This window comes from Embiotoca jacksoni, unplaced genomic scaffold (assembly GCF_022577435.1).
Source record: "Embiotoca jacksoni isolate LCO1_2020_lvr unplaced genomic scaffold, fEmbJac1.0.p SCAF_12, whole genome shotgun sequence".
Classification (NCBI taxonomy): Eukaryota; Metazoa; Chordata; class Actinopteri; family Embiotocidae; genus Embiotoca; species Embiotoca jacksoni.
The window spans coordinates 10,970,474-10,992,235 of record NW_027185252.1 but is presented as its reverse complement, the minus strand read 5'-3'; the positions used below and the strand labels follow the sequence as shown (position 1 = coordinate 10,992,235).

At 41.0% G+C, this 21,762-nt stretch overlaps 2 protein-coding genes across 2 annotated transcripts in view; one reads left to right on the top strand and one right to left on the bottom strand.

Moving 5' to 3' along the window:
• Positions 1–425: 425 nt before the first annotated feature.
• wdfy4 (WDFY family member 4) overlaps positions 426–21,762 on the bottom strand; it is a 38,734-nt gene continuing 17,397 nt past the window's right edge. Inside the window, exons 35-64 of the mRNA XM_069144755.1 lie at positions 21,545–21,703; positions 20,958–21,084; positions 20,712–20,863; positions 20,226–20,464; positions 20,007–20,128; positions 19,686–19,877; positions 19,488–19,597; positions 16,994–17,071; positions 16,673–16,864; positions 16,508–16,583; positions 16,174–16,388; positions 14,464–14,612; positions 14,249–14,363; positions 13,884–13,969; positions 13,733–13,795; positions 10,457–10,499; positions 10,165–10,284; positions 9,948–10,071; positions 9,749–9,855; positions 8,322–8,472; positions 6,923–7,014; positions 5,540–5,749; positions 5,309–5,429; positions 3,956–4,113; positions 2,967–3,125; positions 2,702–2,881; positions 2,267–2,449; positions 1,711–1,798; positions 923–1,052; positions 426–723 (exon numbers count right to left, since the gene is read on the bottom strand). Of these exons, the coding sequence (XP_069000856.1) occupies positions 660–723; positions 923–1,052; positions 1,711–1,798; positions 2,267–2,449; positions 2,702–2,881; positions 2,967–3,125; positions 3,956–4,113; positions 5,309–5,429; positions 5,540–5,749; positions 6,923–7,014; positions 8,322–8,472; positions 9,749–9,855; positions 9,948–10,071; positions 10,165–10,284; positions 10,457–10,499; positions 13,733–13,795; positions 13,884–13,969; positions 14,249–14,363; positions 14,464–14,612; positions 16,174–16,388; positions 16,508–16,583; positions 16,673–16,864; positions 16,994–17,071; positions 19,488–19,597; positions 19,686–19,877; positions 20,007–20,128; positions 20,226–20,464; positions 20,712–20,863; positions 20,958–21,084; positions 21,545–21,703 (4,005 nt within the window). The 3' untranslated portion in view covers positions 426–659. The remainder of the gene's footprint in view (positions 724–922; positions 1,053–1,710; positions 1,799–2,266; positions 2,450–2,701; positions 2,882–2,966; positions 3,126–3,955; positions 4,114–5,308; positions 5,430–5,539; positions 5,750–6,922; positions 7,015–8,321; positions 8,473–9,748; positions 9,856–9,947; positions 10,072–10,164; positions 10,285–10,456; positions 10,500–13,732; positions 13,796–13,883; positions 13,970–14,248; positions 14,364–14,463; positions 14,613–16,173; positions 16,389–16,507; positions 16,584–16,672; positions 16,865–16,993; positions 17,072–19,487; positions 19,598–19,685; positions 19,878–20,006; positions 20,129–20,225; positions 20,465–20,711; positions 20,864–20,957; positions 21,085–21,544; positions 21,704–21,762) is intronic.
• lrrc18a (leucine rich repeat containing 18a) lies at positions 12,780–13,624 on the top strand. Its single transcript, XM_069144756.1, has one exon. It carries the CDS (start codon positions 12,780–12,782, stop codon positions 13,611–13,613), a length of 834 nt encoding a protein of 277 aa, XP_069000857.1. The 3' UTR covers positions 13,614–13,624.

Here is a 21,762-nt window from a genome sequence, read left to right as displayed (position 1 = left end):
ACCCTCACAGCAGAAAATGCTGACTTTTGTGCATGCCTTACTTTGTATAATAGTAGACGCTTGACGAGCAGTTCCTGAGACAAAAACAGCTGCAGCTCTATAATACTATTAAAAAGCCGTATTTCTCAGGGAGTGCTGGCTGAGCATGCAAGCTCTTTTTCATCATTCATACAATTCCTCTCGGGTTCAGTTTAAAGCTGCTAAGTTCAACCACAGGCTTTTGCCGCAGCCCCTAGTAAGCTCTGTTAAAACAGTGAGAGTTTAAATGACTGTAAAGGAGTGCTTTCCCTCCTTCAAATTCATCCAGAAAACTTTAGCCAGTGTCCTTCTGGTTTCACCCTCAGGAACCCCCAATGAAATAAAATCCTTACCAACACAGATTTCAGTCATAAACTAAATCAGAGACTCAAAGTAGAGGATTTAGACAAATGCAATTTTATTTCAATTTAATTAAATTCAGTATTTACACGTAATTAAATATTCATGTAGGAGGTAAATATTCTATTTAGTCTGAAATGTAAATGCATCAAATATTATAACATTGTTCTTTATGAATACAAACACAAGACAGCTGTGCATTAGACCTGAGATACATTTTCTGAGAGTCTCTCTCAGAGGACAAAGGCAGTGACTGGACTGTGCTTAAACACTGCCACCTCTCACTCACAGGTCCAGGTGAAAACTCTGCCCCAGGCATCGCCTGCCAACAGAGTAGCATGACTCCTACACAGGTGAGAGAAATGTAAATGTATTATGTTGTAAAGCATGCAGTAATGTACACACTTTGGAAGAATTCAGTTTAAATTTGATTAGCTTTAGAAGTGTACTATATTACTATTATAAAAATTAACAATCCAACTTAAAAACATAATCAAAACCCCATATCTGTTTGCAGTAAGCAGGTGAATTATATTTACTGTACCTGGACACGGCCAGTGCCGTGATGGCCGGATTGTTTTTGTAGCGACGTTGCGACGCCGTCTGACTTATGTTCAACTCTTGACATAACACCAGACGCCTCTGCCAACCTTTAACCTGGCATGAGCTGATCACTGTGGAATCATCATGAGAAATACATCAACATCCTCTTACTACGGAATTACAGGGCAGTTATCCACCCAGTCTGAAACCCTGACCCAATGGTCCTCACAAGAAAAATTAATTGTGCATTAACACAGACAGCAGGCTGTAAAAGGGAGAAAAATCCCTCAAATATAAATGCCTCAATGTTATGTAAAGACTTGTCTCAATGTAATTGGAAAGTATAATACTCCTATGAGGTGACGCGAGGCTGTAACCAACGTATGCCAAATTGGATCTGGGTATTATTGCTTTCTAAATTATACACGCACACACACGTCAGCAGAATTACTCATCAGTGTTTACTGCCTCTATGTTTAATAACTTTATAACAACATAATTCCTGCTAGCCCTAATGCTAGTGAGGGATAGGGTGAGCATTACAAGCGCTCATCTGGAAACCACGCTGTCTAGCTCTGAGATGAGCGGTTAAAAATAATCATCTCACGCTTAAGGATTTATCTAATTAGATAGCAATGGGTTTTTCTGAAACACTAAAAACAGGGATCATGTCTTTCTGTTTGGTTTCCTTTCAGTTGGTTTCACAGTTTTGTTACTGTCAGCCTCTCTCATCATCTGTGTTGTTGTAAATACAACATCTACAACCTATTCTACTGCCAGTAGCATTACCGTCTCTCTCTGCTCGGTCTTGCCCTGGGGACACAGGCTCTTCTGGAGGGCCAGGTAATTGTGTTCTGGTGTAGTCCGTCCTCCATATCTGTATGAGAGACACATAACGAGTAGCAAAATCATAGACATAATTCAACATAATAACAGACACACTCACAAAAGCGCTGGCGCACACACACACCCCACACGCCCACTGTAATAATAAAGTAATGATACCATTTGTGTGTTTGTGTGTGTGTTGGCGTGTGGCATGGGCACCCACTCCCAAGTGAAGCACAATCTAGAGATTGCAGCTTTGATTGCAGAGAGGCAGCATATGCTTATTTTCATCCTAAGCAAAACAGTCACACACACACAACCCATATGCTGTTATTAATACCTTGATGGACATCCAAGCTGGTACCTGTGCGGCTAATAACAAAGTAATGACTGCCAGAGTTGAATATTGTACAGTATAAAAACTCTCTCAGCGATCTATTAGTATCTACAAAGAGCCACCATCGAATGACTTTAAGACAGGCATCTCTGTCATTATTACCTAAAAACAAAAACTCACCCGTATAATGCCATCTGCACAGCCTGTGACGATGATATTCCTGGTATCCCACTCGTGTCGCTGTGTGAAGCTGGCACACAGGATGTCTGCCCGAGGCCCGCAGGAAGCGTCAGTGCAGGTCAGCAGCTGGCCCTTCATGGTCCACAGGTAGAGTCGAGGTCCCGCACATGCCACGATCTCACCCTTGGAGAGAATGTAACAAAGTGTTGACGCTCGTGTGTGAACAGATATACAAAGAGATGCACAAAAAAAGAAAAACACACACACGCAGAGGATATGCACGCTGTCAACAGTGAGAGTCCACCCTTCCTCGTGCTGTGAACTGAGTGAAGGGGGAACAACATGACGACGGTGAGCCAAAAAAATGTCAAAGGACAGAAGAGAGCGTGAGTAGTTCGAGAATTAAACAGGTAGAGATCAGGAAAGTTGACTTACAGTGAGGTCATTGATAGCCAGCACAGAGATGCTGGTTGTGTGTCCTGTTAACTGGGTGACATAACTCAGGTCCTCCATATCCCACAGGATACAGGTGAGGTCACGAGAACCACTCACTATGATGCTGTGGACCTCAGACACAGCCAGGCACGTCACTGCATCTGTGTGACCGTATAACGGCTGTGAAGAAGAGTGGGGTCAGTACGAGTGTGTAAAGATGGTGATGTTAAATCTCCGGAGCAAACAAACATGCAGACAGACTAACCTGTCTGAGTCTCATGTGAGTGAGTTTGTCCTTGGTGACTGCTACATCCCACACACAGATTACAGTGCTGGTTCCTGCAGTGATGATGGTTGTCGGGTTGGGACAGGCAGAGCACAGCGTCTCGCCCCAGTCACACAAACTCTCACACACCGCAAAGGTCTAGAGACGGACATAACGTACGTCGGTCATAATTACACAGTGATAAAATATCTGTGATGGGCTTCTGTGAAAATGTGATTATCACCCTCATCAGGCATTCTTAATGCAGAATACAGACTGAGGGTAATTAAAACACAGCACAATGTGTTGGTATTAGTTAAAAAGGGGCTCAATAAATCTGAATTTAAGTTTGAATAGCAGCATTTAAAACATGAATTATGATCTTTCATCTGATCATATGATGTGATGGTAGTTATTAAGAAATTGTGAGAGCAAATTTGAGAAATTTAATCGTGTCTTAAATTATTGTGATACTTGCTTAATACTTTAAATCTATTTCACAATTTCGTTCCTCAAAGAAACAAGCAATATTTTTTTACAAGAGTAATGTAAATGCCCCAAAGGCCTTAGAGAACAAAGAGAGAAGATATGTACAATGTGCATGAGGCAATTAATATTAGAACATTTTAAATCAATTTAAATAACCAGAAATCAATTGACTCACCTAATAATGGAGTTTGTGTGTTGTCTTGAGTTCATAAATATGTAATTAAACTGGTTAAAATTCACTTTCTATTCATTTGAGTTAAAATGGAAACTCAATTAAATAAATAAATAAACTCATTAAAAATAAACATACAAACACTATGATGGAAGAGTCATTAATTTCACACTCTTTTCTCACATTTGAAAAAAAGGCCATAGTCAATGAATGCATCACGTATAATATGCACTTGCTTTATTTTAATTTGATTTATGAAACTACACAGAACTGGAAGGTTGTACAATTATGCAGGAAACTCATTGACTGTCTATCCCCACATACATACCTTCTCTGTGGAATGGTTTCCAAAGGCACAGCTGTTGTCAGGGAACCCCCAGTTGAAGAAGCAGCCCAGCAGAGGCGACAGGAGAAGCCGGTTTCTCTCCAGGACCAACACCTCTTTTTCCAGACACAGTATCTGACCCACCGGGCCTCTCGGCAGCTCTGCAGTACGGTTTAAAAAGGCGCCATCAGCAAGATTAATTTCTTTTAAATTGTCAGTCAAACCATATACATAAAAAAAAAAATTGACCTCATTCTGCATATTGTGTACCTGAATGAACTTGCTTGGCCAAATAAAGATAATGGCTCTTCAAGAACATCACATTAAAGAGTTTGGCAGCTCAGTAAACTTGTAAAGAATTTCATTAAAATGACCACAGAAAACTGGGCAATTAAAACAGCTATTCCCAGGTTACAACACGCTGAGGCCTGGTCCTAGGGGGACACCTGTATCCTGGAAAGTATACGTTGTATGTGTGAGTGTATATGAGGGTACGGCGGTGAGACAGAGGCTGTAATTGTGCCTTTAATTGACCTATTCATGCAGGAACAGGCAGAAATCATTACATCCTATTGCCAGTTCTGCTTCTAAAATCCCCAGAAAGAAGTTCTGTCTGCATTAGTCTTAGCCTTCCTCCTTCCGATTCATCTCTATCTGCTTATTGATCAGATCAGACAATCTAAGATTTAATATGAAATGTAATATGCAGGAATCTCTCCCTGAGCATTCGCAGATTCATCTCCTCTCTCTCAGTGGGCCTGTAGGGATATTCAGATTATTAAGTAGGGCTCAGCGGAAGAGTCATCTCCATATTGTAGCTCTAACGGATAGCTTCTTCCACCCTTCTGTAGTGTAAATTAATCTATGGACATTCTCACTCCGTTTCAAGGATTCCCTTGAGACCTGGGCACATTCTGTGTATAATAACTGGCATCAAATGGTATGAAATAAAACAAAATTGTGCCAAACGTAGATGACTATAATTAATTCAATTTAGTATATTCAGTAGAAAATAGCAATGCTTATTCAGTTGTTTGGGAATATATGCCACTTATAAGGCTGTATTATGATTTGTTTTAATTTAACTAATATTTAAAGGAATAGTTAGACAATTTGGCTGCAAGTGCACTAAATATGAAGAAGGCCTGCAGCGAATAAGCTCGGTTTACAATAAAGACTGGAAGCATGGCCTTATCCAAACAAAAAAAGCTTCTAAAGCTCACTAATTCGCATTTTGTATCTGATTTGAAGAGACAAAAATCATAGCCCTAACCCTTCCCAAAATGTCAAACAATTGAGATTAAGACATCTATCCTGTCTGAGGTCCTCTTTTTATTTCCTATTGTATAAGTGTACCTCTGAATGGCTGCCCGGAGGTCTTTAGTTTATCCAGTTTGAAATAAATTGGGGTTGGATGGGATGGTGATGACCCTTCTTTCTTAGAGCCACTGCGAGGCGGATGGGGTTTGGTGAAGAGCTATAGGAAGGACATAAATGATTAACAGAGAAGGGATATTTCTAAAAAATTATATGATACATATACACGCAGGATGGACTTTTTCCCGCTTTCACCACTGTTCTATTTACCTGTTTGGGGACTTGGCCAAAGTTGCTGACATATCCCAAGATTGTGCTCTTGATGAGAGGGTCCTTGGCATCTTGCCGGCCTCTCTGGGCGTAGAAGTAAGGGTGGAACGTGTTCACACTTTCTACAGCAGCTGGACCTTGTTGCCGGTATCCAAAAATTAGGTCGATCCACAGGTGGATGTGGGAACTCACGTAGTCACTTTCCAGGGCCTGACGCAAACAGAGCAGGAGATTGTTGGACAAACTTAAACCAACTAATCAAGGAGTATTACAAAACTACTAAACATGCATGGTGCAGTGTTAAAAAACAGCAGCGTGCAGCACTCGTTATTTTAGTGGACCCAAAACCATCAGTCAAACTGTTAATATGAGAGTTTAGAAAACACAAAACTTCTCTGAGACTGCACAGCCAATCAGATTATTCAGGTACTGTATGATTTCCTCCAAAAGTCAATTTAGAAGTGTAGAATAGCAGGAGGCTGAACATCTTTGTAATGAGCATATCTTCATGTTGGAATTAAAGAATGATTTGGGTGGAATTGGCCAGAGATTGGTTTTAAAGAGTTAATAAGGAAAAGTGGGCATTATGACCAGCTATATCCTTGCACCAAATCTTAATAAACCCATCGTGGAAGAACAAAAACCTGGAAAAAAAAAACAAAACCCATCATAACAAGGATATATTGTCCTGAGTTAATTTGTCTGTGGAAGAAAAAAAAACAATCTTCTAAAGTCACTAATTTTATGAGAATGGTAGGCAATACGAGTAGTTCAGTAGATTACAGAGTGATAACCATCATAGATGCCCCAGGAATGGAAAAAGGGAGGGTCACACTGAGGAAATCAGACCAACAGAGAGAGAAAGAACAGATATACAATAACCCCATACAGGGAAAAAGAAGAAAAGAGAATATTCAACCCCTAAACAGCTGGCAGAAATAATGGCATTCAGAAAAAGAGAGAGTCTTGTGCCTGCGCTGAATCGTGTTAAATGGGCTGGTTGTCCTTCAGTATCTGTCATTTAAACCTCAGATACACGCCTTTTCATGCATTTTCTTGATAAGGAAAACAACTGGTCATTATATCTGAAAACAGTTAGTACCAAAAGAAAGTAAATGAACCAAACTGTGAGGCAAAATGGCCTTTACAGAATCTAAAGAATAAAACACAGAATTTTGTCAATAACATCTGTCTGTTATACAGTGTGAGGAAGAAGGGAGGCAGACTGACAGCAACCAACACTATTACAGTGATATTTGTTCAGAGATACTAAAACAGGGCATCTTCTGTATACATATATCAGCTAGTATTGACAAACATTATTAGGTCTTATGGGAAAACTCCCTGCATGTAACAGGCCTGGTGAGGTCAGGGGTCACTGACCTCTCGATGGACTCTAATGAACTCCTGGGAGTCACCTTTCGCCCACGGAGGAAGCTCGACATCTCCCAGAGTGGTACCATCCTCCGTACAACCTAAAGAGACATGGATCGTCAGTACATGCAGCATGCTGCGTCACATTACATCACTATGTGAACTTTGTGCAGTTTAAAAGATGCCCTGTGGAGTCTTTTGCCACTGCTGACACAATGCAGTAAGGTTTTGATGAGTAGTTCCCTCACTTGCTCGCTTCTGGCTTGGATGCACATGTACATGCATTAGCACTTGAGTAATGCCATTCACATCTCTGCCACCAGCGTCACACGATTACACTGACTGACAATTGCTGGTGGAAACGTGCCAAGAAACATAATACAAAAGCAAAAAGGAGGGAAGAAGAAACTTGCAGATGTAAACAGTGCACTTTCACTTTCTTTTTCTTTTCAAAATTGGTTTTGCAAATGTCCTAGATACAGAAAACAATGCGATTTTATATGTATAAAAACACAAAATGTAAACAAATATGTCTTTGTTTAAAAGAAAACTCAAGGGCAACCTTTAAAAAGATATGGCTGGTGATATTAAAAAAATGTTATTGCGAAATTCTATGAAAAGATTAATATAAACTGATTGTAATAGGAAATAGCCAGATAGCCTATTTATTTATTTTACTTATTAAAGCTATACAATAAACACAACAACAAACCATATTGTTGCACTCTGTGATATGTTTCCCTAATTACCATGAACATGGGAAATATATGCAACAAGGCATGCCAAAATCAAATCAGCTAATCTGTGGTGCACGTATGAAGTTTCTCATGTGTTGATTTTTAATTGAACACATTTCCTCCTAATTAAGCTAATTATTTAAAACAAACAACCAATTAATTTAATGCTACATATCTGGTATTAAATTGATCTTATTATCTAATTAAGGAGTTCTAGCAAATTCTGGGAAATCCAAATTTATGCAGAAAGGTGCTCCAAAATCAAATCAGCTCATCAGCTCCACAGTTCCTGTGCTGTAAGTATGAGGTTTGAACTGAATGCCATGTTTGAAATGTTGTGCTCACAAGAATGCGTCTGCAGATTCCCATTACCAGGACAACATAATGTAGCACATACCATGTGGCATGTTGGGGGACATAAAAAAATATAACATTTCTGTGACCAATTTTACATCTTCTAGAGACAAACACGCTTGGAGCTGAGAGCAACAGATAGAGAAGGGAAGTCTGAAAGTACGGAGAGACAATAACAGTGTTAGTTTTGACTTTCCATGGAAAAACAAAAGCTGACCTTTTCTTTAAGCACCAAACCAAGAAAGGTGATTGTACAAGCAGAAAAATTCATAGTTTCAGGCATTAATTTAGATACAGAGAAGATTTTTGTGCCTGACCCAGCTGGATGTGGTTGGAGTTGAGCAGGAAGTCAGGCAGGTAGAAGAACTCGGGAATCAGCTCCCTGACGTCTCCCATGTTGTCCCTGGAGGAAGACTCCCACTCTTTCTTTGTATTGTAAAACATCCGCTCTGGGATATCGAATCCTCCCTGTGGGGAGACCAGACACAACACTGTCAGACCCCCGGCACACTGTAGTTGAACCAACCTCTGCAACACGCGTATTAATAAAGTAGCCTGTTTGATTTAGTGTAGTGAACCAAATTTTATATTCTTCACTGGGTTATGTAAGCAGGAAATATTTGTGACTATTAGATGGAAGCTTTTCATCTTTCTGTAAAATTCCATAATTTTGATGGAAATCTCATGAGAGAGAATGTAATTTAGAGTAAAGCAATTACCTCAATGAATGAAAATAGCATATATACTGGTAAACTCGGTTAGAGATGTAAATCCAGTTATGGATATTACTACACACCCGTTATGTGCTTCAGAAGACAAAAAGGCCTCCTAATTCACCAGACTAATGCCTTTATTGCTTTATTCTGACTATCAAATATGCAAGCATTTCATTATAATCAACTGGATGCTGTATTGTAAATTGGTAACATCTGTGGCTACTTGCATTGGCTTCTTTTAGATGCTTTCTGTAATTATTTGCATATATATTAAAATCTCTCTATAATCTGCTTTCCAACCAAAAAAGGCACTGAAACCAGGTTTGGAGTGCTGAAAATAGCTCATATTAGATTCATATTATTAGCAAGATTACATTTGAAAATAAAAAAAAAAATGACAAAGTAATGACTGTCATTGGGCATCCGTAGTACTGGGTTTGCAGAGGGGGCTGTTGGTTCGTGAAAACAGTCATACAAAGCAAACTTTCTTAAATTTCTTCAGAAAAATTACCACAAAACTTGAACAATATGATAAAATATGCCTCTATCATTTACTATACTTATGTGTGTGACAATGAGGGCTTCTACAGATCTTCAGTTTTTAAGGAGGAACCTTGTATTAATGCAAAAAAGAGGTAATGGTAATTTATAAGTTTCTATCATTCTAAGCTTTTGTTATAAGCATTGTTGAAACCCCAACAGAAAATGTTTGAGGCGATATAAAGTTTCATTAGGAAGTCAAGTTTTGTAGAAGAATATATCTGTCTGCCTGTTCAGTATTGAACTTTGGTATGTGAGGAATTCACTGCATAGTAGATCATTCACACATGGAGTTAGTTCACAGCAATTCATCCATCACCTACTCCAGTCTAAAGAAACATTTTCTTAAAAACAAATTGTGAAAATAGCTCAGTAACATTTCAAACTTATTTTCCCCTATCTCAGTCAATGTTAGCAGTAACAAACTTTGTGATTTTAAGGACAAACAAATAACATTTTGTTACTTTTCCTGGTGTCCGAGGCCTCACCTGCAGCGCCTGGAAGGTGTGTGAAAAAGGCTCCATCCTGACAAGGAAGGAGGCCACAATGATGGCTGAGGAGTAGTGGGTACAGTAGTGGCATTGCGCTGACAGGTCTGTTACAGATGTTACACATTTCACAGGACAAATCAGTGTGGTGAATAATAAAGTACAGGTGAGAAGAATAAAAATTGAGCTCAGCAGATACCTTCACCCTCATTGCTCTCCACTTCTTCGTATCTCTGGATGAACATCTGTTTCCTCTTCTCTGTCTGAGCTCCCATTGGCTTCGACAAATCCCGGAAAGTTGCAGGATTTGACAGATCGAGCGTCTGTCAGGGGACAGAAACAAATCAAAGCTGAACACTTTACTCGTCTAGACAATATAAATGTTCGAGACAAAGCTGTCGTGTGTGAGATTCGACCTCAGACTGATAGTCGGCCAGGATCCAGGGGAAAACTGGATACTGCATCAAGTCATTGTACGTCCTCCCGGCGATGGTGTTCAGATGCATCAAGTACTCAAAGTTACTTATCTCCCCTTTCTAGAGCACAAATAAGAATCAGATGAAGCAATATAGTTATAAACAAACCTAAAGTGGGTGACTATTATTATTGTCATTCATTACTGTTGTCAGATAAGGAGGTACCGAATCCGTGAGCAACAAATAACACTGACAAAATGAAACCGGTGAAGAGCCGTGTTTATTGCGTTACCTGCCACTTAACAAGGGCTGTCTTTTCAACCACGGGCGTCTTTCTAAAAGCACAATAAAAGCAAATACCTCGAATTAGAAACAGAGTCTGATCACTGAACAGTACCAACACAAAGTTTTCTGCTTGCTCTGTTGCCTGGCAACCAGAGTTGAAATGTAATACAGCAGAGCCGGGAAGCAGCAACGTGGAGGTGAGTGAGTGACTCGGGAAACAGAAAATACTGCGTGCGCGCAGTTGTAGGAGCAGTTAGGGGTCTGAACTGGGCTTCGTTTGTGGCATGAACGGTTAGTAGAGATGCGGAGGATGCAGCTCGCGGTACCGTCCGTAGGTCGCGTGGAAACAGTTTGGAGCGAGACTGTAAGTCGTCACGCAGTCTGCAAACTGAGGTGTTTGAAAGAGGGAGCAAAGCTTTCCTTGTCCGGTGAAGTTTTTTTTTTTTTTTATAGGCGTGCTTTGACATGTGAAAGATTCCCACAACGCAGGTTAGTGATTACTGGTCAAACAGGAAGAACATCGCTCTGTCAGATTTCCTGTTTCACAGCTGAGACAAATTTTTTTTTTTTTCATGTGGTTACTTAGACTTTGTTAATCATTCAATAAAGATTCAAGAAATAAATAAAATCGTTGCTCTTAGACAAATTGCTAAGAGCAAAAAAAACAACAACAAAAAAAAAAATTACATATTTCCAATTCATCTACCAGAACGATTGACCGGCAACACAAAACAGCTAAACTAGATGTTTGCTGAACATTTAAATCATCAAGCATTTTTATACATGGAGGACTGATCTAAACATCTTTAATCTAAACTAGGAAAGTGATCAACTGCTCCTGAAACCTCGTTTCTCTCTGTGGGCCAGTAACACGGCAATAAAGTCCTGGCGCCAAGCACCCCTGTTGCTAAGTAACGCTGTTAAATAAGAGGAACCTTGACATTCTCTGTTTGAGGAAAGGAGGCAAATGTGTATCTACACAAATGATACATTCCTCGTCTCTCCCCCCCCCCCTCTTAATTTCACCTCAGATTGATTACTAGGTATTATTAGTACAACTTCTTCGTGCTGACAAAACTGAAAATGTGGTTTAAAGGTATTTTAAAGAGGTTTTTTTTAATTTTTTTTTTATTTTGTGCAGGGGTGAGGGCTTTTGAGATGAAGAACCGGTTTACAGGAGCTAAAGCCACTGGTATGCTTCCAAAACTGAAGACAATCTCATCACTTGATTAACATTAATCCAGGAATAACTAACATAAAATATGGTAAGTACATATCTATGTTAATCTGTGTTTAAAATGTGGATACAAGTTTTAGACAAGAATACTGACTGAAAGATGAAAGAGGAAGTATATAGCAAATGGGTTTAAAAGGATGAGGGGCTACTTCAAGTGTATCCAATTTCTAACACCAATAACTCCTGACCAAATTATTTTTGTAAAACTACACTAAATCAATCATTGCATTTGGCCCAGTATGTGTTATCTAATTGCAGGCAATAATTTCATGCAATAGTTTTCTATAGGAGGTTATAATGGGAACAAGCACCAGTGGATAACCTCTCTCATCCTGAGGATGATGAATGAGGCGGGAGAGGGGCCTTGGGGTGTAACACAGACACAAACAGACACACACCTTGCTCTTTTAGACAGGGAGGGGAGAAGAGCGAAGCCCTCATTACACTCCCAACACTCCCCAACTATCATTTATCAAAGTCCTGATTTGACTCTTTGTGCACACACACACACACACACACACACACACACACACACCTAGTACAGTGCACCCATGTCAACAACACTTGCATGTGGATGTCCCAGATACACACATACACACACCTTTCCTGCCTGAAAAGAGGCAAACAACTCAATCAGTTGAATGGTGAGGGAGCATCAGCACTCATTTGTTTTTGCTGTATTACCCAGTGTCGCCACTCTCCTATTGTTCCCAAGCATTAGCTTTAATTAGAGAGTCGTGCTCTTAAATACCCCCATGGGCAACACTGGGTGAGCACGCACTAGTGCAGACACAACACTGCGACACGCGCACTCACGGAGAAACACGCGCTGCTCAAGCTCTCATTCCTCAGAGAGCATGCTTTCCCCTCTGCCCCAGGCCATACATAAGCCCTTGTATCTGAATAAATCACATCAGCCTTACACACACATACTTACACATAAACATACACACAACACATTTATTTGCTATAGTACTGTGCGGTAGTGCAGATTAGATCAATTGTTGTAAATCAGTCTCTTGGGGAAACTGTCAGAAAACAGAGGCTGGGCTGAAATTTTGAACTGTGCGGTCATTCTCTGTGTTGCAGAACCATGGTCAAAAAAAGGGGAGACAAAGGGACAAAAGTGACCCTCAAGACTGCCAGAAAGGCAATATGGATGACCCCAGATGGACGGTGCAGACTCACCCTTAGCAACATGGGTATAACCATCTTCCCAAAGTGTCTCCTCAAACTGACGGACGTGGACGAGTTGGACCTCAGCCGCAACCTGATACAGACACTCCCAAATAACATTGGGAACTTCTTGTCACTCAGATGGCTGGATCTACACAGTAACAAGCTAGAGTCTGTGCCCGAGTCTATCGGCAACCTGGTGGGACTGACCCACCTCAACCTCGCAAACAACCGCCTAACCTCCACAGGTTTACCCTCCTCACTGGGCTCGCTCTCCAACCTGAAAAGTCTGAATTTAGGAATGAACCAGCTGGACGCCCTGCCTCCCACTTTGGTGGCATTAGAAAATCTCCAAGAGTTAGGCTTGTTCGATAACCTCTTCGTCAAGATGCCAGAGTTTGTGAAAGTCCTATGCAACCTCACTAAGGTGAATGTCGTACGAAATCCTCTGTCATACGCTCGGGGCAATGGTGCGGGGGTGCTGAAGAAGTCAGAGCTAAAGGAGGATGTGTACCTGGCCAATGAGAGCAGCCTGTGTAAAACGTGTCTGAAGAAATGTAAAGTGCAGAGGGAAGAGTTTAAGAGAGGAGGAAAAGGAGGAAGAGGAGATAGAGTTGATGATGACATGTTGGAGGAGAAAAGGGTTAAGACTTATTCTGGACTGATGGTACCAAACTCAGTGGCTAAAGTCAATCAGGCTGTGTGGAGAATAAAACACAACCCAGCAACACAAACTTTAATATGTGCATAATATCCAGCTACATGTGACACTGTTATATTTATATGTATTTCATATTTCAACTGATAAAATAAAGAGTGACTCCTTGAAATATTGCTGTTGGATGACAATAACAAACTGACAACACTTACCTGGCATTAGCAATGACCTCAGCAACCCCTCTACCTTTTAATGCTGGCACTACTGTGCTCAACCTGTAGGGAGAAAGAAGACGATTATGAATCAGACCCAGAATGCTGAAAATACAAATCTTTTAACATCCAGCACAAATAAATTTGGTACCTTTTATATGCAGAGACGTGGTCTTTATTTAGGAACACCAGGAAGGCTGAGTGTCCAGTTTTCATGAAGACCTCGATGGCGTTGTCCTGATAGTAACACAGATGAAGAGGCATTTGTTTGCAGTAGATATTTTTGCCAATTACATCCCTTTTAAACTTACACTTAAAATGCATCTTAATTGTCATCTAATTGACATGCAGAATCAACTAAGGGAGAGCCGATAAAATGCACAACAAATCAGATTTCTATGAGACAAACTTAAAGTTGAAATGGGTTTCTATTCCAGCTAAATTCTTTGTAGACACAATCTGAATATGAGAGGTATTATAATTGAAGGCATCCGTGGGAGTGTTTGGATGTCTGACCTCTAAAAGGAAACGCATGAAGCGAGCCTCCTTGATGTCCTCGTAGAGCCAGCGTCTGCAGCGGGCTGATGGCAGCTCTTTACTCAGCATAGTGGAAATGAAGGAATCTCTCACACTGGCACAAAGGGACATATGAATGAATGAATGAATGAATAATTGACACAAGTAAGCCTTCATGCTCACTGCAAACAACTGTACAGCACACACAGTTGTACCTGCTGGGGTGGTGTTTCCTGCAACAAACGTCTCCGGTGGGACTGAGAGTGAATCCTTCACACAAGAACAGGCTCTCCCTCCCAAACAGCAGCAAACCTTCTGTGACTCGGAGGCCACTCACTGTCACTACACACATCTTAGCCTTTATCTACAGAGAAAAAGAGGGCTACATTAAACCCCATGTGAGACACACATCAGCACATTTCTCTCTCAGGACATGACATGGCAGCAATACAGGCACTTCAGGCTTTACTTGATTGATCATTTTAATCACATATTTTAATCATTATTAAAAAGACACAGTTGAACACTTCATTATCAAAGCTGATTGATGGGGAGGGAGAAGGCCCGCCCCCTTTTCAGCCGTGTGACTGTGTGTTTCATCCAGTGCCAACATGAACCCACATGCTGCTTTCAGCGCTGGTTGTAGCTAATGTTAACTGCATTGTGATAATGTGCGGATAATTCTATTGTCTTCCCTCATTTCACAACGAGTGTGTGCACCTGGTTGTCTCCATGTGCTGGCCCCTCTGCAGGTCCCCTGGGACATAGCACCCAAAAACCATATGGGGCCCCAATGCACCCGCAGGCCTCTCACAATTTATACTAATCAAATCAGACACCCTACCCCCAGACATAGTCACACACTTGGTGGAGGAGGAGGATCTGCCTGGCCATTATTAGGAGAATTAATCACTGCCACACACACAATAAGAAACCTGATAAGTGATCAGAACCTCTGAATGCACACACAGAGACACGCCATGACGGATAATATCACTTACCATGGGAAAATGTTTAAGAAGAGTCAAAGTGAGTGAGTCTCAGCAACGTGGGACAGAAATTTCTCACTGAGCTATATCATGGTCAGATTTTATGGCAGTTTCCATCAGCGAGTACAAACTGGCATCAGGCCTACTGTCCCTAACAATGATTAGATTTCAGGAAAAAAAATAGTTGAATTTATTGTTATCAAAGATTAAATACATAACAATAAACTTGTTTCCTTATCTCCTTACTGTGCTCCGGACAGACATGCGTTATCAGTCTGAGAGTGATTTAGCTGATGATGGGAAGGAGAGAAAAGGAGGACTTTTATTGACTGAGAGCCTAATGTCAGACCATTGATTTCTCCCCACACACATTATTGTCATAATCACACTATTGGCGCTGGCAAGCTAATTATGAGTGTATCTCCCTTTGTGTGTTTTGCATGTGTGTGTGCGTGTGTTAGTCTGTGCGTGTGTGTGCATTTTTCAGAGCTAATGACTATGTTCATTTGACAGGAAGCTCAGCAGGACTCATGCGCTGAACTGCTGCAAGACAACAGGACGCACTTGCACACATCACACACTTACTAAGAGGATGTAAGACAGCTTGCATCACCTCCTACTGTTTTTATTAATACTTCTGTCAGAAACATTAAAAGCCGCGGCTGGTTGCCGGAGCAATGAGAGTCCCTGTCAACATGTGCACTGGTTTGTAACTCGCTGTAAGAATGAGAAGAGCTGTGCTGGGCCTCAACATTAAAACATTATACTAATGAGGAAAGATGAAATTCTGATAGCACCGCTGGGCTATTGGAATCCCTTAGTCTACATCAGATAATTATGATTGTGAATATTAGCAGGGTGGGAAGGAGTTGTGCTTGTGTTTAGGCATGTTGTTTTCAGACCAGCATACCAACACACCCTCCTGTGCCACAGTACCTCCTCTCCAGGGTGCAGCTCCTGCAGGATGATGCGTATGTCGGGGCAGTCTTGTGAGTAGGAGCAGGGTGCAGGGGTGCAGGGTTCGAGCAGACCCTCAGCCACAGCAGGCATTTCATTCAGAACAGGGAAAAAAGTCAGGCGGTCACAATACTGCTCTCCATCCTCCTCACTCTCTTTAGCCTCAGCACCAACTTCACACAAGATCTTGGGCTCTGTTACAAAGAAAAGTAATTTTCCCACTGAGTATCCAACACCCAAATACTGACATTAGTAATGGTTAAAAAAAAATAAAAAAAAAAAAAAAAATCAACTCCAACAGTGTTTTCTTTACCCGTGTCACCTTCTGTTGTATTTTTGGTTTCTTTAGACATGCCAGGCCTTAAACCCAAAAACAGCGTTCCTGGCACCTGTTGTAAAGACATATGGCAAAGTTAAAGGCTGGACTGTGTACAAGTTGAACAATAAATAGCACAGATCCTGCTTTGAAATACTGTACCCGTTTGGATCGTCTCAGAGCCCTTCTCCGGATGCGTGATCTGGTCCGATTGGGTCCTTCAGCAGCATCTTGCACCCAATCTTGCCTCAACCGCACGCCTGGGCCCGGACCAAACACGGCTCTCTCCCTCAGCAGCTCGGCCTCCAAATGCAGCCACTTGGAGCTGGCGCGCTCCCACTCGCTGGCTCGTAACTGAGAAGCAGAAACAAACCAGGACAGAGAGAATAGATGAGACAGAGATAAACATAATTAGAGATCCTATTTAAAAAATTTTTTTATAAAATTCATTCCAGTACATTCATGTTAAAATTTCTGTCAAACCTGTAAGTAGTTTGTCCTCATATTCTCAAACATGCTGTGTCCTCTCTGTCGATGTGACTCTATGTAGGACAGAAACTCCTACAAGGAAACAAGAGTAACCTGATGGGTGCAAATGAAAAGAGGGGCAGCACAATCGCTCTTCCCCTAGCTCATATTGTACACACACACACAACACGCATCACGTTCACAAAAAAATGCATATGCGTAATGGCATTGTTGTTTCCTCATGCAATTACAATGCATTTATACAATTACATCTGTTCTAAATTGCATTCACTGGGCAAAATAAGCTAGTGGCTACAGTCTTACAATAACCCTGTCTGGAAATGTAATCATTTGTTGGTGTGATCTAATTAACATAAACATTAATATCACTGAGCCACACCACAGTCAAGGGCAAGGTAAGTGTGTGTCTCAGCCTTTACAGTGTGCGAGTCAGTGTTTATGTGCCGATTAAAAGAGAAAAGAAATGAAAAAATAGACAAACCCAAAACAGAGCCGTGTTGACACTGCAGGATGCTCATGTTCAGCAGACTCACTGGGATCATATTCTGACTGTTAACTGCTTCATTAAGCCCATCATCACAGCAGTGCTCGCTGAGAGACTAGTGAAACAACATGTGTCCATCCTTACAGCTGACCCAGGAAAGCCATTTAATTGACTGAATGAACATGCAGTAGCTCTTTATATCGAGTCTTATTTACAGATGCTAATTCTGTGTTTTGCTGCATAAAACTCATGAATGGAATAATTGATTTCAAGTACAATAAAAAGGAAACAACTTCTTCTGTATTACAAGAGATGCGAAAATGTGAGATAATTTCAGAATAAACCCATGCGTAAAAGTTGACGACAAACTTTGACAAGCCCTCCGGAGAATGAAAACTGTTTCTCTAAATGACTGACTGCCTACCCAAATGAGAAGTTGTGCAGAGAAAGAAATAAAGGAGTAATTTGAGGGGAGATTATAGAAATATTACAGACAGAAAAGAGAGTAATAATGAAGTTTGCGAACTAGAGCCGTGTTGTGACAGATAAACAGCAAGTCGGCGTCATCATCTCCTAATTTCATTCCTTCATTTGGACAAACATAAGTAATATATAGCATTAATTACCCTATTTAGCAGATAGGAACCTCATTGGATTTTTAAATGCTGCATTAAATACATAACTCATCTCTTCCCTCTGCAATTAACATCACAACATCACACTCATTTCCATTTTAATGACTTCCCAACAATACCCCACCTTTGATGATAAGGCAACATAATGTCAACTTCATTCTGAGCTGGCAGTGAATGTGTAATGAACTTAACGTGATCATTAGTGCTGTTAATTATCTTTCTAATATGAGGACACAGATATGATTATGGAAACTGCATTCGCTGATGAAATAAATCTCTGAAAGAATTGCACTGAAGCCTGACTGAGGACACAGTCTGCCTATCAGTCTCTACATTCTCATTCATTACCTACAGTAGGCTTTAAAACTCTTTATTTGTTCAATAAAAGTAGATATCTGAGACCGGGAAACTATGCTCACTGCTCTGTGGAAATGCATTACTATGGATCCAGTGACTGAATAGAGACTCCCCATAAGCTCATGACTTGCCAAATAAAGGTCATAAGTTGATGATCCAGAAATTAATTAATGACTCACTTGTTTCTTCATGAAAATGGATGAAAAAATGAGCAGACTGGCTGACCATAGCTGACGATTTGAATAGCATTTTTTTGAACACTCACTGTAACCTATTTGGAGTGAAGTGGTGCAACACAATGCCGAGATAAAGAAAGAAACCATCCCTCCCTCTTCTTCCCTGCATCTCAGACAGAAAAACAATTCATCACCCTCTCTGATAGCCTGTCAAAGATTGATATGATAAAGAATAACATCAAATGAATAATGTTTTCATCAGATTGCTACCACTATAATTGCCAACCCGATTTCTTTGGGCAAGAGACGTGCACCAACAGGAACACACACACACACACTTTGTGGGTGTGAGACAGACACACAGACGCGGTAATTTCATGCCTGTGTGCCTGAGTAATATGTCCCTGCTCCCTGCTCCAGATGGCTCAACGTCTTAAGCGTTGTGGGGGAACTAATGATGTGGGCCACGTGTTTCGGGGGGAAAAACAACAATAAACGCGTCTTTAACCTTCAGCAGCAAACAGTGTGTTGTAGTGAGTGTTCCCATAGATGGGCCTAACGGATATCAATTACAATGCCCACTCAGGGGCAATCAGCTGTGATAATCCAAATCTATTTAAAGAAATAATCAAACACCCCCGCAGGGCTGGACGGCCCACAGCACAAGCACAGTGGTGACTTTGGGATGAGTGTTTGGCAAAGCGCTCTGGGATGCAAAGGCACCTGGGAAACGGTGACAGGCCCACAATACTCAAAGGGGACAACAGTCACAACTCTCTGTCGAATTCTGTGCAAAAAAAAACAAAAACATTGAAGCAACGTGAGTGTGTTTTTACCTCAACAGTTACTGACTCTTGACCTAATTTGCCCAAAGCTGAGCGAAGAGCATTGCTGATCACATCAAACTTCCTCTGAGAGTAGCTGGCCACTTTCTTCTTCTGTGACTCTGAGAAGATATTTTATGGACACAATTATGTAAATGTCAAGATCATAGTGCTTCTCCCTCTACAGTTATTAGTCCAGTGAGAGCTAACCTGTGTGTAGCAGCCAGGCTTTGTCGGCCATCTCCTCCCACAGAGGGCTGATCTCAGTCATGCTGACAGGCCTCGTCTCCACTGTGTGGCTCGCTGAGATCTCTATCTTATAGGTTTCTTCAAGCGTGTGTTGCCTCTCTGACATGACCTTCGACCAGCAGGCCTCTGCTAAGGACACTAGTTGTCTGTCATCTGGAAAACACACACATACACATTTGTTCTGATTTGTCAGGTGACCCAGTAGAGCTCGACAGGCTGAGAAAATTGACAAAAATGCCTGGCTAAAGGGATGAATAAACCCTTCTATCTTGGGCCTCATACCTGCCATGATGTCTGATCTGTTGCTGAGGCATGCCGATCGTCTGGTTTTGGTAGCCAAAAGCCAAGATGAAGTATTCCGATTGTGAACTTTTTGTGCCACACATCCAAAACCTTCAGGGTAGCTGCAAAAAAATGTGATTATGTGAGTTACCAGTGAATCCAACTTTCTGCTTCACATATTTGTGTGCATCTGCATGTGGGTTTTAGTTTCACTATTACCTGCCAGACCGTATCAGTAACAGACAATGTAGAAGGCAAGTAATAAAGTTCACGTTTGCATTGTATGTTGCCATGACAACATCCCAGCGTTCCATGAAGGTCTGTAAAGCCCTGATGACCGCTTCCTTTTCCTCTTGGGAATGTCGCGGTTGAGACAAGAAATAAAGCAGGACTTTATTGGTGCACGAGTAGAGGGCCGACATGATCTTCTCTTTCTGTGTTTGACCTTTCTCCAGAGCCTGGAAGTACACAGCAGTGTATTTGTTATTAGTGAGCATAAAACTGAAATAAATATCAGTCATTTGTGCAATGTGCAATTTTCCTTTTTCACAATCCATCGTTCACACTGATTAAAAAAATAATAATTTTAAATTGTCAACAGATTACTTTTAACTTAATTTATGAAAATAAATTTCAAATGTAAATTATTATTTTTGAGTTGTGTGAACACGACTGTATTTGTGTGTCTCTGTGTGTTCATCTCACCACCACAATCTGATCTGCGAGGAAGTTGAGCAAACCCTCAGAGTGTCCCAAGAATGTTCCATCGTAAAGTTTCTGCAGCAAAGTCTTACTGAAAAGCACCACATTCTCCATCAGCGTGCCCATCTGTCCTTCAGGCCTCTGCTTGTTGTTGTCTGAGAGGTCAAATAAAAAGCAGTTAATTCAGGAGGTTTTTTTGACATGTTTAGTCCAGTTTGAGAATAAGGAAAGGATGCATTGTAATTCTACCTTGTGAGTTAAGATGAGTGCTGTTGTCTTCCTCACTGCTGAGCATGTGGATGATGTTCATGATCAACTCCAGCAACTCAGTCTGAAACCTCTGCCTCTGTTCCAGTGATGTGCCATCGGGGCAAAACTGTAACAGTTAAGCAGTTTAGGTGATAAATAAAATGATTGAAATCAATAGACAACAAATAGATGTATATTTTGATATGTGATAGCTCTTTCTTCTGATAGTGAGGAAAACACCATGTCAAATGTTGCTGCAATTGTAGATGTTGTTGGTGGTGTGTACATGCAGGTTAAGCCTGTCTAGCTGAAAAATACTTGAACAGAGATCTGCCCTTCTTGGCCTCTTAGTGTTCTTTCCCTCCTAGTGGTGAATAATTTAATCCGCAATACCTTGGCTCTGCCTGGTTTACTAACTGAGCATAGAGTGGCACCTTCTGGAGAGATAATAGTTTTGCAGTTTTATGGTATATTGAAGAGCCTCTTTCAGTAAAAATGCATTTTGTCAGTGATGTGCATGTCTTGCATGTATGTTGATATTTGATTGTAATCTGTAAACTTGCTGGTAGTGGTGTGTGTTGATTCACCTCCAGCAGCAGAACAAGAGAATGTGTGTTGGCATTGGCAGGCACATGAAGAAGGCTGTCCCTTAGCAGAATACAGATGAAGTCAAACACCGGCTTCCTGGTCGGATGACTGTTGAATGTGTCCTCATCTTCACTTGTTACACAAGGTTCACCGACACCCTGAAAGAAGAGAGGTTACCAGCGAATATGACCAGAGAGACAAGTTACAAGTTTTGTAC

Coding starts and splice junctions, on each gene's coding strand:
- lrrc18a (XM_069144756.1), top strand. CDS start 12,780: ATGGTCAAAAAAAGGGGAGACAAAGGGACAAAAGTGACCCTCAAGACT.